At 40.4% G+C, this 14,764-nt stretch overlaps 1 protein-coding gene across 2 annotated transcripts in view; it reads right to left on the minus strand.

The window, feature by feature from the left end:
* Nucleotides 1-14,764, minus strand: part of LOC140485590 (multimerin-1-like) — a 64,815-nt gene that overhangs the window by 16,769 nt on the left and 33,282 nt on the right. The window contains exons 4-6 of one of the 2 annotated variants that reach the window (XM_072583867.1): nt 13,571-13,666; nt 12,336-12,509; nt 5,139-7,205 (exon numbers count right to left, since the gene is read on the minus strand). In XM_072583867.1, the coding sequence (XP_072439968.1) occupies nt 5,139-7,205; nt 12,336-12,509; nt 13,571-13,666 (2,337 nt within the window). The remainder of the gene's footprint in view (nt 1-5,138; nt 7,206-12,335; nt 12,510-13,570; nt 13,667-14,764) is intronic. The other variant, XM_072583868.1, reaches the window with a different exon arrangement.

The raw sequence follows: 14,764 nt of genomic DNA on the forward strand, positions 1-14,764 counted from the left end.
CTGGAGGTTGGCTAACGTAGTACCATTATTTAAGAAAGGTGGTAAGGACATGCCAGTGAACTATAGACTGGTGATCCTGATGTCGGTGGTGGGCAAGTTGTTGGAGGGAATCCTAAGGGACAGGATTTATACGTATTTGGAAAGTCAAGAACTGATTAGGAATAGTCAACATGGCATGGCAAATCATGTCTCACGAACTTGATTGAGTTTTTTGAAAAAGTAACAAAGAAGATGGATGAGGGCAGACTGGTGGACATGATCTACATAGACTTCAGTAAGGCATTTGACAAGGTTTCCCCTAGGACACTGATTATCAATGTTGAATCTCATGGAATACAGGGAGAACTAGCCATTTGGATAGAGAACTGGCTCAAAGGTAGAAGACAGAAGGTGGTGGTGGAGGGTTGTTTTTCAGACTGGAGGCCTGTGACCAGTGGAGTTCCACAAGGATCGGTGCTGGGTCCACTACTTTTCATCATTTATATAAATGATTTGGATATGAACATAGGAGGTATAGTTAGTAAGTTGCAGATGACACCAAAATTGGAGGTGTAGTGGACAGCAAAGAAGGCTACCTCAGATGACAATGGGATCTTGATCAGATAGGCCAATGGGCTGAGGAGTGGCAGCTGGAGTTTAATTTAGCTAAATGTGAGGTGCTGTATTTTGGGAAAGCAAATCTTAGTAGGACTTATACACTTAATGGTAAGGTCCTAGAGAATGTTGCTGAACAAAGACACCTTGGAGTGCAGGTTCATAGCTCCTTGAAAGTAGAGTCACAGGTTGATAGGATAGTGAAGAAGGTGTTTAGTATGCTTTCCTTTATTGGTTAGAGCATTGAGTATGGGAGTTGGGAGATCATGTTGCGGCTGTACAAGGACATTGGTTAGGCCACTTTTGGAATATTGCATGCAATTCTGGTTTCCATCCTATTGGAAGGATGTTGTGAAACATTAAAGGGTTCAGAAAAGATTTATAAGGATGTTGCCAGGGTTGGAGGATTTGAGCTATAGAGAGAGGCTGAAGAGGCTGGGTCTGTTTTCTCTGGAGCATCGGAGGCTGAGGGGTGACCTTAAAGGTTTATAAAATCATGAGGGGCATGGACAGAGTAAATGGACAAAGTCTTTTCCCTGGGGTGATGGAGTCCAGAACTAGAGGGCATAGGTTTAGGGTGAGAGGCGAAAGCTATAAAAGAGAGGTAAGGAGCAAGTTTTTCATGCAGAGGGTGGTTCATACATGGAATGAGCTGCCAGAGAAAATGGTGAAGGCATCTAGATGGGTATAAGAATAGAAAGGGTTTAGAGCAATATGGGTCAAGTGCTGGTTAATTACTCTTTTATTTTGAGTCACTATATTGAGCAGGATGCCTTTGGGAGTGGTGGAAACATTCTTCTATGCCAGAAGGAAGAGGGGTCAGTGAAATTCACCCTAAATGAAGAAAAATAAAGCTTAGTTTCACAAACAGAAGGGTGCTTGTGGTGCACTGGTAGTGTTTAAGTCCCACCTTCTCCAGTCATCATATCTCTACACTGGTTGACTTAAAACATCCAGACTAGCAGGATCTTGTGGCACTGTGGCAGTGTCTCTGCCTCTGGTCAGGAGATCTGGGTTAAGCTCCACCTGTGTTCAAACAGGTTGATTGAAAATACTGAGGGCTCTCAGGGCACTGTCGTAGTGTCCCTGCATCTACGTTTTAAGTTTCACCTACTTCAGTGGAATGTCATAGCACATCTGAACAGGTTTATTAAAATATATTGACTTCTTAGAGGTCAATACAATGCCTGGTTTCAAATAAAGTGAACAATAATGGGGAGATCCAAGCATGACTCTAAATTTGTTCTTGTTAACTGTTAATTGACAGCCAGCTACATCTCTGGGGTCTGGTAGGTTTAAGACCCACAGCTTAGCCTGTAGTCAGAGGAGGATGGACAATAATTTGGATCGGGTTAAGCAACCTAGCTAACTGCAGCCACAGAATGAAAGTAGAATCAAAAGAAGCTCACCTGCTTACCATAGCTCCACTTCAATGCAATTTAAAAAAGAAATACCTGTAGGCTTTCTTCCACAAGGAATGATTGTGGACATACAGAACAGACAATAGGACGGTGAACCTATCAACAAAGACGGCATACTCAAACTACTGAACCTGTGCCTCACAACACATTTCACATTCAACAACCAAATATATGAACAAATCAATGGCACACCCATGGGCTCACCCATCTCTGGACTCATAGCAGAAGCGGTAACGCAAAGATTAGAACAAACAGTCTTACCGCAAATTCAACCCAAACTCTGGGTCAGATATGTGGATGACACCTTTGTAATCATTAAAAACACAGAAACACACCGGATCATCAATGCCACGCTCACAGGAATCCGATTCACTAGAGAAGAAGAAAAGGACAACCAACTCCCATTCCTAGACGTGATGGTACAGAGAACACCGAACGGAGAATTCACCACAAAGGTATACAGGAAAGCCACACACACAGACCAAGTCCTGAACTACGAAAGCAACTATCCCAACGCACACAAAAGAAGTTGCACCAAGACACTGTTCAAAAGGGCCACAAAACACTGCAGTACACCAGAACTGCAAAAAGAGGAAGAAGAACACCTCTACAACGTATTCGCCAAAAACGGATACCCGCGCAATTTCATCAACAGATGCCTAAGGGAAAGACAACGGAATGAGGACATGCTGCACCCCAAAGGACTAGCCACACTACCATACATCAGGAGCATTTCTGAACTGACAGCCAGACGACTGCAACCACTAGGACTCATAACAGCACACAAACCAACAGCCACTCTCGGACAACAACTCACCAAGACGAAGGACCCGATACCCAGCATGAGCAAAACCAATGTAGTGTACAAAATCCCATGCAAGGACTGCACAAAACACTACATAGGACAAACAGGAAGACAGCTAACGATCCACATCCATGAACACCAACTAGCCACGAAACGACACGACCAGCTATCCTTAGTAGCCACACACTCAGATGACAAGCAACATGAGTTCGACTGGGACAACACTACTATTATAGGACAAGCCAAACAGAGAATAGCCAGGGAATTCCTAGACGCATGGCACTCATCTACAGATTCAATCAATAAGCACATTTACCTGGACCCAATATACCTGCCACTGCAACGGACAGCTGGAACTGACAACCGGAAGCAGCAGATTCAAACCACTATAAATGCCGGAGGAAACATCACAGAAGCGCTTCACAGGAGGCTCCCAAGCACTGAGGATGTCACCTAGACAGGGACGAAACATCTGCAACACAAATTCCCAGCTCGGCGAACAGGACCACAACAATGAGCACCCGAGCTACAAATCTTCTCACAAACTTTGAACAACGAATGATTGGTCAGGCCATAGTCAGAGCTAAAAATATAATTGGAGCTTTGGCAATGCAAAATCTGGATACTTTTAACCAATTATACAAACATATTTGGAAATCAGAGCAAGGGTTTCACTTCAATATTACAAAGGAAGGTGTGCATATTTCAGGCACTTGCTGCCTAAAGAAGGGGATGCCAAATTCAGCAATGAACATCCAGCATGCAGGCAAATTGATCATGCAATTTCCTACCTCTGAATTTGTCAATTAAGTACATTTTAAGCATTTGAAAATTGATATCATTACATTTCGATCCAGATTAATTTTTAAAATGGGAAGAATACATAATTGGATCATGATGGTTTTAATATATCATGTTCCCACAAGAGCATCTACAACTGGAAATAGTTGGATGCCATTCACCTCCTCTGCTTTGCCATTCAGCTAAATCTTGGCTAATCAGCATCTTATAACCATCTACTGGTATTGGCACCATTACCATTAATGCCCTTGGCTAAAAGAATCTCAGTTTTGACACTTTCAATAATCTGCAGCTGTGACAGCACTTTGTGGATGGTACCAGTTTTCCAAAAGCCTTTGTGTGAGGACATGCTTCTTGACACCAACTCTGAATGCCCCTTCTCTAATTTTAAGATCACAATATACTGCCATATCACCTTTTCTCTGTAAATTACCCGTTTTTGCAACATTACTGCTGTGATAAATATCCTGTGTCATACATACTTCCTGGGTATTTTAACTAGAATTAGAATTAGACTTACTACAGTGTGGAAACAGGCCCTTTGGCCCAACACGTCCACGCCGAACCTCCAAAGTGTAACCCACCCAGACCCATTCCCCTACCACTCAGCATTTACCGCTGACCAATCTACCTAATCTACACATCCCTGAACACTATGGGCAATTTAGCACGGGCAATTCACCTAACCTGCACATCTTTGAATTGTGGGAGGTAACCATAGCACCCAGAGGACACTCATGCAGACATGGGGAGAATGTGCAAACTCCACATAGATAGTCACCCGAGGCAGGGATTGAACCTGGGTCCCTGGCATTGTGAGCCACCGTGCCAACTAATCAGTTAATACAATAATCTGAATTTCAGTCACAGAATGATCTGTAACAAAAATAGAAATTCTGCAGAATGTCAGCAGATCTTATAGAGAGAAAGCAGATTTAACAGAGTTGCGGAGCTCGTTTCTGTAGTGTAGTGGTTATCACATTCACCTGGGATGGTACAGTGGCTCAGTGGTTAGCACTGCAGTCTCTCAGTGCCAGGGACCTGGGTTTGATTCCAGCCTTGGGTAATTGTGTGGAGTTTGCACCTTCGTCCTGTGGGTTTCCTCCCACAAATCAAAGGTGTGCCAGTCAGGTGGATTGGCCATGCTAAATTGCCCATAGTGTCAGATGCATTGGTCAGAGCAAAATGGGTCTAGTTGGGTTATTCTTCAGAGGGTTGGTGGGGACAAATGGCCTGTTTCCACATTGTGGGGAATCTAATCTATCATTTTGGGTCCAATGACTTATTAAGAATGGTCATTGGACTTGAAAATTTTATTCTGCTTTCATCAATATCCACTGATACTGCTTGATTCTGTTGAGTTTCTCCAGAAATTTCAGATTGTGTTTCAGATTGTCAGCTCTTTGTTTTGTTTTATGACAAAATGTTCTGTGTCTCTTGTCTGTCGCTGAGTAAGTGCAAAAGCACCAGTAGTGACAAAAAATGAAAGAATAACATTTGAAATATACAGTAGTTACCTGGAAAGGTGTCCTTGTCAGCATTTCGTTGGCTTCTCCCTGTGTTGGTTGTAATATTGGCTTTGTTAATGATTCTTGGTCTCCTAAATAACTGCTTAATTTGCTTCTGGAACTTTGTAAAATTCCTGACAACATTAGAAATGCTCCTATCTGTATAAACTGTAATATTAGTGAAATGCATGGCCACAGTGGCTTCACTGATAGATTGCATGAAGTCTCTCAGATCCTCCTGAAGAGCTGTGATGTTTGGCTTTAGTACTGGCACTGCAGCCTTTGAAATACTGGTATTGACATGAGCTATCAACAGAGACAAATTCTGACAAAATCCCCAGGTTTTTCCAGTCACCTCTTCCACTTGGGAGAGCCTCTTGTTCAAGTTAACCCATTTGGACTGTAATCCTGTCACTTTGCGACTCAACACCTGATATTTAGGAGGTGCAGGCTGGACTTCGCCTTGTGTTATTTTGGATGCTTTACTTTTGGTTGATGATTTCAACCTCCCCATTAGAGAGTTCAGTTGTGATTCAAGTGCTAGAATTCGTGGTTCATAGTCTTTAGGTTCTGGAGGGGAATGAAAGACAGCTTCTTCCAGATGGTGAATCATCTGTTGGTGATCTTCAATTGTAGCCACAGTTCTATTCAACAACTGAGACATCATCATTAGATTTGGAAGTACGCTTATCTCACTTTCCTTCAGATCCTGAAGGCCACCTATCGTTTCCAAAGCAAACTGGTGTCTCACCAAGTCATCCAGCATTGCCTCAAAAGATGCATTTAACTGAGTTAATTGTGGAATCACACTCAAAACATCACTCTGTTTTTCAATATTCTTGTGATACAATTCCAAAACATATTCCCGTAGTTCTGTGACATTATTTTTCAGGATGTAATAACCATCTCTCATGGAATCAACAGCATCATTAATGACTGTCATTGTATCATTCAAACCATCCTCAATTTCAAGACGGCATTCAGCTAGGAAGTTGGTGAGTGACTCATCTCCAGCTTGGTTTTGGTTTCCGAGCGGTGAACCATCTCCTGCATCTTTGATAGATGCCGCCAAGCTGTTCACGGTCACACTGAGATTGTTGAAACGCTCAATGAAGGAGGCGAGTTCAGCACCGCGGACAGCGTCACTACGGTCAGCGAAGGCGCGGTTAGCAGCACCATGGACAGGGTCAGCGGCCGCAAAACCATAGCCAGCGGTGCCTGTTTCATCCACTGGCACGTGTCCTTCATTCACAGATTGAAGGATTTCCACATCATATGACAAAATGCTGATTCTCTCATTCATTGAGGCCAAGAAGTCCTCTAATGAGGTGAAAATATCAGTGAATGTATTATTTAAGTTATGCAGTTTATTCTCCATTTGGTCCAACTGGTCTGTATTACTCTTGCATTCTTCAACCATCTCTTGGCATGTTCCAATCACCATTTCCTGCTTGTCACCAACTAAATGTGTTAAGTTGAAGAGCTGTAACCTGTGCACATTTACTTCAGCATACAGTTGGGATATCATGTGGCCCTGAATGTTGACATTTTTGGTGATATTCAGCAAATTCTTTTGGAAGCTCTCCTCCCACTGGCCTCCTTCCTCCTCATAAACGGTGGCATTTGGGAATATCTGATTGGAGTCCAGCCTGTCCTGAGTTTCTCTTACCTGTGAAAATGTATGGTTCATCGTTTCATAGAAAGCATCAATTCTATTGCTTTCTTTTTTCAATTCTGCTTGAAGCGACTTCAACTTTTCATTCATTTCCTGAGATGTGCCATTACAAGCTGCTGCTATATCAGTTCTAAGCACTTTCATTTCCTCCCTGATCTCTTGGAGTTCAAGAACAGCTGTATAATTTTGCTTCAATGTTCTGGACTGAGAATTCTCAGATAGTGATAAAATGGTGCTGTTTAACTGATTGATTGCATCTTTGGTGCTTTGAAGTTCCTCAGTTAAACCTGAAATGGTTTTGTAAAGCTGAGTTACCATGTCCTGCGTGTTGTCTTGAAACAACTGAATTTGTTGCATCACCAGGTCTTTTACCAGCTCCTGAATCCCTTTTGATTTTGTTGCTGAAACAAAGAAATTAAATCAATTTTTAGAACTGATTCCTCTCCAACAAATCATTGGGAGAACATTAGTAACATGGTGACTGTGTCAATTTGCAAGCAAAAAAGGCCAATCCACTTAATTATGCTAATTCTCTCTCATCAACATAAGGCATAATTTCAAATGGGAAGATCTTCTTTGTCAGTAAAGATGATGCTTCATTTCTCCCCTGCCCCAAATATTTAATAATCTGTTGAATGGAATTGGATCTTTAGAAATCATCCATTCAGATTTTACCATTATAGAAAAGCACACACACTGCCCCATTTTTAATTCAAGGAGTAAATTACAATTTTGGAACCTTGTCTTAGGTATTCTCAAGGATATAGCACCATTGTTATCACTCAACTGATCTGATCTTAAGCCTTATGTATAACTCCTTGGTAGAATATTGGTAATAACCATTGTTGAGTGGAAGCATGATTACCTGTAAGTCAAAGGTTAATGGGATTGAGAAGAATATTTGAGAATTGAGCACATAATCTTGATCTACACTTCAACAGAGTGCTGAAGGAGTGCCACATTGTCATGGGTGCTGTCTTTTGGCTGAGATAGTAAACTCAGGGGGAGGTACATGACACTATCTGAAGGGAAGAGAACTTTTCTTGGTTTCTGACTAATATTTATACCTCAACTAACATTACTAAAACAGGCTATCTAGGTCATTGTGTCATAGTTGCCTGTGTACTAACTTACTACATTGGCTATTTCTTCATTCTTGAAGAAATTAATGCTTTAACCTTCTGCTGCCTTCATGTTTATTTTTTTAAATTGTGAATGTGCATTGCTTTAAAACTGAGTATTCAAAAGTAATACAGTTGCCAAGTTCTTTCTGTGGGGAACTGGTTTATCAAATTCAAATAGAAAATGGAACATTATAACTATGGAAATCTATTGTCTTGCATATGTCATTTTCTCAATCATTGCAATTTTTACGTATTGTAGGATTTGATTCAAAATTCAGAAATTTGTCTGCCACATCAGATAATTCTTGCATTATGCCCACCAAATCCTTAAGGACTAACATATACTTAGGGCATGCTAACAAAAAACCCTTCCACTTCTTCCAGTAATTCTCATTAAATAGTATTGTACTGTTTTACTGGATCTGAACAGGCACAATCTCAAAGTGTCACCATCTTGCCATTTACTGTCACTTTTGAAAACTCTCCCAGTTACTAACATCTGTTCTCAGACTTGTTTTTACTTTTTTTTAATTATTGCTTGAAAAAATCTGTTTCTCTTTATTGTCTGATAATGACCTTATGTATCACTCTCTTTAATTTTCTTTGCTTGCTCCTGTTGTGAACCTGTTTCCTCAATACATTTTCCACCTTCTTTCCATCTTCCACAACTGCCTTGATTACTTTGTCTCCTTTCCCCCACAGACAATATTCCTTGTGTGTTTATTCCAGTGTATCTCAGGTCACCTTGGATGGAATTGTGTTTCGAGAAGATGAAATAGATTTGATTTTGTATTTTACAATTTCCATGCAGCACATTCTGAAAGAGCACATATTCGACAAAAAGGGAGAAAGCTCTCTGTCACAGTGCTGCACGCCTTTTAAAGCAAATTATTTAAGCAGTTTCTTATCTTTGGAATTCACTAAACAATGAAAACCTTAGACAACAATTTCCTGTTCCAAAGTCTTTTGATAGCCCAGCCCGTTTAGAGCCCTGGGTGACAAATATATCTGACTATGAAACAAGGCAATTTAGGCTTGGTGCTGTGGACTCAATTGTACTGGGACCAGACTGAGCCCGATACATAATTTAACAGAAGACCTTTGACCTTTTGCAGCTGCAAAGCGCAGTCAATTTCCATTGATTGCACAGGGACTCAAGGAATCTGCGGGGACGGACAAAATACATTCGCAGTGTGGGCCAGCTGAGCTAAGTGCACCGCATCTTAAAAGAAAGAATGAGTTAACAGTGCCACACGAGGTTAATAAAACTGACAGTTGTATACATCAATATTGCAGCCCACTGTAAAATTTACAACCTATTTGTCTGCTGTCAGGGTAGGCATGTCAAAACAGGACACAGGCATCTTTCTTGGATGAGGAAGAAAAACTCACCAGCTCATTTTGGAAAGTTTTGGGTTATTCTTGAAACAGATGGGAGTGGCTGGGGTGAGGGTAAATGGTCATGATGATAAATTTCCTCAATCATACCAAAAGATTCACAACAAAGCTCTAACAGTATTACCTCAAAAAACAATAAGAAAATCAGGAACTGAATGTGTCCAGTGGCCATTTTAATTGCATTTACTCCTTAGTTTGGAATTGGATTTGTTTTTTTTAAATAATTAATCTTTTTGACTTGATTAAGCAAGTGAGGAACTAAATTACACTTTATCTAATTGTTGCTATGTGTAATACACTCTCTGTAAAAGAAGAGAGCTGTGTAGTCCAGATCAAAGGTAAAGTCATTGATTTTTTTTAATGTTTGGTTTTAAGGCTTAAACTAATGCAAACTATGAAAATGGGGATGAAAGGTTTTTTACTCAAAGACACAGCTATTTTAAAAGCAAATTGGTTTAGTTTTGAAACTTAAAATATGTAACAGAATATGTGTATTCATATTGTTTTTTTTAGCTTTAATCTGTTTTAGGCATCACCAGTTTTGTAGTCACACACTGACTTTTCTAATTAAATGATATTTATAGATCTTGAAGAATACATAAATATATATGTTGAGACATGTGAAGTGGTAATTACTCATTGGGAGGTGACATTGTGTTCTATTGATGCATTTTGTTTTGATAAAGATCTGAGGAATTGATAAGCTTGGAGAGACAAGCCATTCCAAAAAGAATGATCTTACAAAGTAATTTGCATGTCAAAGAACTTATGAGGATGTAGGAGGGAATTTGTCACTAAGTTGATCATTACTTTTAAAGAAGTCGATCATGAATTGGGCAGACACTAGCTAGCTAATCCAAGATTGACTGTCCATGCAATACTAAGCCATTTAGTGTTCCAAAGTCTTTAATCATTTACAGGAGTAATGGCTAGCAAAGGTTAATAAGTGGTGATTCTTAATGGTTAGATGTACAAGAGAGGAAGACCTGAAAACAGAAGGAAGGTTTCAGTAAACAGAAGAGAACCCAAGATGTGTGCCCAGTCAGACAGAATCATGATCTGATGTCATTAAGTGGATCGACTGAAAACCACTGCTTTATGAAATTTTATTCATTTTGTACTTGCAATGATAAAAGTAGTACATTCTCTGAACTTGTGAAGACATATTTGTACCTACATTGAGTCTTGTAACGAACTAATCAAGACTAGGAAATTTTTAGATTCGATCTCAAATTCAATTTACAATGATAATTGACTTGAGTCTTACAATTGAAGTAAACTCCAAAATCTTACATTGGTGAGCAATGTAAGATTTTTACACTACCGATGGCTTCTGAAGAAGGGTGTAATGGGGATGAATTGCAGGGTTAGAGGTGGTTGCCAAGGCTGGGAGATTCTATTTTTAATCACCACTAGTTAAGCTATTTTCACACTGGTGATCAGTGCACTGAGGAAATTAGACAGAAATAGAGAAAAGGGGATGGGAGTGAAATTCTTAAAAACAGTTCCAATATCTGCCATGGAGTTGCAAGCGTGTTTGTTTTGGATGTTCAGGATAATGTGACAAAGAAATATTTACTGGAATGAACCAAATACGAAACCTATGGGAAGGGAAAATGGAAGATAGAAGCAGCTGTTTAACAATTCAAGACAATGATATTTTCTGGGGATCACCTTGTGATTGATGAGAGCTTTTCTTCTGTATATAGTTGTGCTTAGCTTAGTTTTGTCATTGGATTTGATTCATTGAATGACTTATATTTCATGTTTATTTGTGGATGTACACCCTAGTGGTGGATGTGGGGAAGAGGTTTGAAAGGATGGATGAGTGAATGGTGACAGTACATCTAAACTGGTCTTGAGGAGGTAAATCCCAGCACAGTATGGGCTTTGTCATTTGAAAAGCACAGTCATAGAATCATAGAATCCATGCAGTATGGAAACAGACCCTTCGGCCCAACAAGACCACACCAACCTTCCAAAGAATAACCCACCCAAACCCATTTCTCCACATTTACCCCTGACCAATGCACCTAACCCACACATCCCTGAATACTATGGGCAATTTAGCACGGCCAAACCACCTAACCTGCACATCTTTGGGCAATGGGAGGAAACCGGAGCGCCTGGAGGAAACCCACAGAGACCAGGGAGAATGTGCAAACTCCACACAGACAGTCGCCTGAGGCTGGAACTGAACCTGAGTCCCTGGCACTGTGAGGCAGCAGTGCTAACCACTGAGCTACTGTGCCGCCCCCAAAAAATAAAAAAAGTTATAGAACCATTTACAGAGCCTCAAGATGTCTAAAAGTACTTTGCAGCCAATGAAGTACTTTTGATGGGTTATTCGTTGTATTATAGCAAAATAAACAGCCAATTGGTGCAAAGCAAGCTCCCACAAGCAGAAAAGTAATTGTGCCTAGTTTCTCTGGGGATGTTGAGTGAAGGATTAATATTGACCAAGACACATGTGTCAACATCTCCACTGGAGGCAGGTGGTCTTTTAAATCCAGCTGAATGCTAGCAGACAGGGCATCAGTCATCTCATCTGAATGACAGCACCACCATGATGTAGCATTTCACTGGAATATACAGCCACAACTTTGTGTTGAAGTCACGGGCCTGGGGCTTGAACTCCAATCCTGAGGTGCAATTGAGTCACAGTTCATACTGGGCAGCATAGTCTGAAATCCACATTGTCAGAATCTGAAGTCTGACTGTGCAACCTCAATTGGCAGTGTTACAGATAATGATAGAGCTGACTTGATCTATTCTGAGCACCCTGAGGACCCATGTCAATGAGCTTGATATGATTCGTGTTTTTACTAATCATTCATAGGATGTGGGCATCATTGGCAAGGCCAGCTTTTATTTCCCGCCCCTAGCTATCCTTGAATGGAGTGGGCTTGCTGGCCTATTTCAGAGGGCAATTAACAGTCAATTATCTTGCTGCCCTGTTCCATACTCTGCCCAATTTAAGAGGTTGCAGGCTAGAAGCATTCGCCATACCTTTTGAGGTTGACTGCAGATTTTTCCCTTGATCTTCATTTATCTTTCCCTCCAGAGAGTACAGCACACTCCGTACATCATTCATGTTGGCAGATATGTTTTCCACTTTCCTTCGCAGTAAGCTCAGCTTAATTTCCTGATTATACAGCTTGTCACTGAATTTTGCTGTTAATGCTTTAAAACATCAAAATGAGCCATAACCATTACAATTCATTGGGCTAAGACCACACACACATTTCAAGGATGATATCTAATTATACAAACAACAGCAGGAGGAGGATTACCCCCTCTGTGAGGCACTATGTTTACTCTATCAAAAATACAAACTTCTTCCTGAACAAGAGCTCTTTCTCAGCTTTGTGCCTTCCACATGAAAAAAAAACGACTACACCTGCAACGTGGAATCTACATTTTGAACATAGCCCTTAATAAAGTACAGATATCTTCCCTAACGTTACGAATGCACTTGATTTGAATGTCAAGACACTCTAAGGTGAAGTATTCCCTGAGGTTTCCTGAATAAGGGGCTGACTGTCAATCACAATTACACTGGAAGGGACTCAGGAGTTGGAAGCAGCTGGTTAACTTTTTAATTCAGTGACATTCTCCTAGTGCCCAGTTGTGATGGATTGAAGGAGTCCCTGTTATCAGATGATTTAATTATTTTTATTGATTTTTTTAAAGCCATTTATCAAAATATATTATCTTTACAGCCCCCAACTCCAACATTTCAACATAGGAGTGGAATGCAGGGCAGGCAAAGACAATCTCAAAGCATCCACAGAAGATAAACATGAATGGTGGACTCGAGAAAGATGCAATGAGAAAATAATATTTATTTACTGAGCTGTGTTTGATCTTGGATTTTCAACATCTGATTTTGTAAGGTGACAGACAGTTTGAAACTCAGAACTATAATTCTGTCAAGTCAAAACAAAATGTGGGATCTGTTTTTGTGGAATTATGTACATGAACAGCACAGTGGAATGTGTTTCAATAAGTAAACCGTTTCCTCTATCTAACTGGTCAACTTCTTTAATTATCTTAAACACCCCAATTAAAATACCCCTGACTACCTTATCAATGTATAGCATGTGTGGTTAAAGCTCTGGAACTGAATAAATGTAACAAGAGATTTGTTTATGCAAAAAGGTCTTTCTCCATGACATGTGTTCAAATAACCCCATTTAATTATTCGGTCTCAAGATAAAAAGATAATGCAGTGTTTTCCAGACCTGGATCATGAGGTTGTTGAGGATCCTGGGGCACACCAGCTCCAGTTATCTGACTCTCAGCTTGTTTCTCTTCCGCTTGTCTCCTTAAATGTTGGTCTATGAATAACACAGCAGTTTGGAACTTCTCATAACAATCACAAAACAACATTGCTTTGTGGAGGAAGCACAAATATCCTACGAATCATTCACAAATGCTGCAAGAATGCAAAGTCTGGAGCAAGCATCCTTCTCCTTCACCATGACCACATTTATTGCTATACAGTTGGCATTGGCAAGTCTCCAGGATTATGCGGACATCCAAAGGAATTGAAAATTGACCTCCCGAACACTGCAACAACCAATCCAGGAGATAATGCATGCAGGCATTGAAAAATGTTGGGTAGCTTTCAATTTTGTTTTGTAGTTTTAAAATATTTTTTCAAGGATCAAAAACATGGCACTTTGAATATGTAGGTGGATGCAGAAGATCATTTGGTAATATCATGGATGGGTACACCGAGATTTGGCAACATGTGAAACAAAGGATGAGGCTCTATTAGCACAAGGAAGTCATCAAAAATTGCAGCTGGTGTTTGACAGCTTGACTTTAGCAACTAATGGCTGTCATTTAAACAGGAAACACCAAACTAGAAATGAACGGCTGTTGCCTGTTGTATTGGATTGTGGCATAGTCCAATGAATAAAGTGTACTCAAATTAGATAAGTAAACCTCACGAATATTCAGTGGCCTAATCTTGCGCTGGAAGTGTGCCCAATCTGGAGCTAATGTCGGAAGGGAAAATTTAGCTACAGAGATATTCCTTTGACTCTGACAATTTACATTGGAAATGACAAAGACCGTTTGAATACATTCAGCCCAAATATTCACTGTAGGTTCTCCAGGTGGGCAGGAAGGGCTTTTAATTCTAAAGGCTTCACTTAAGTAGTAACCTGGATCACTTCAAAAGCATTAATAATTTCCGTGAGGAAACTGCAACTTTGAAAACACTCCTTTGGGAGTTTCTGCAAGATTTTTATTTTATTCATACATTAGAAGCTCTGGCTGGGCCAGCATTTCATAGAATCCTTATAGAGTGGAAGCAGGCCATTTGGCTCATCAGTTTCACACCAACCCCCTGAACAGCATCTCACCCAGACCCACCCTCCGACCCTATCATGTATTTCCATAGCCAATCCACCTAACCTACACATCTC

This window comes from Chiloscyllium punctatum, chromosome 14, assembly GCF_047496795.1.
Source record: "Chiloscyllium punctatum isolate Juve2018m chromosome 14, sChiPun1.3, whole genome shotgun sequence".
Taxonomy (NCBI): domain Eukaryota; kingdom Metazoa; phylum Chordata; class Chondrichthyes; order Orectolobiformes; family Hemiscylliidae; genus Chiloscyllium; species Chiloscyllium punctatum.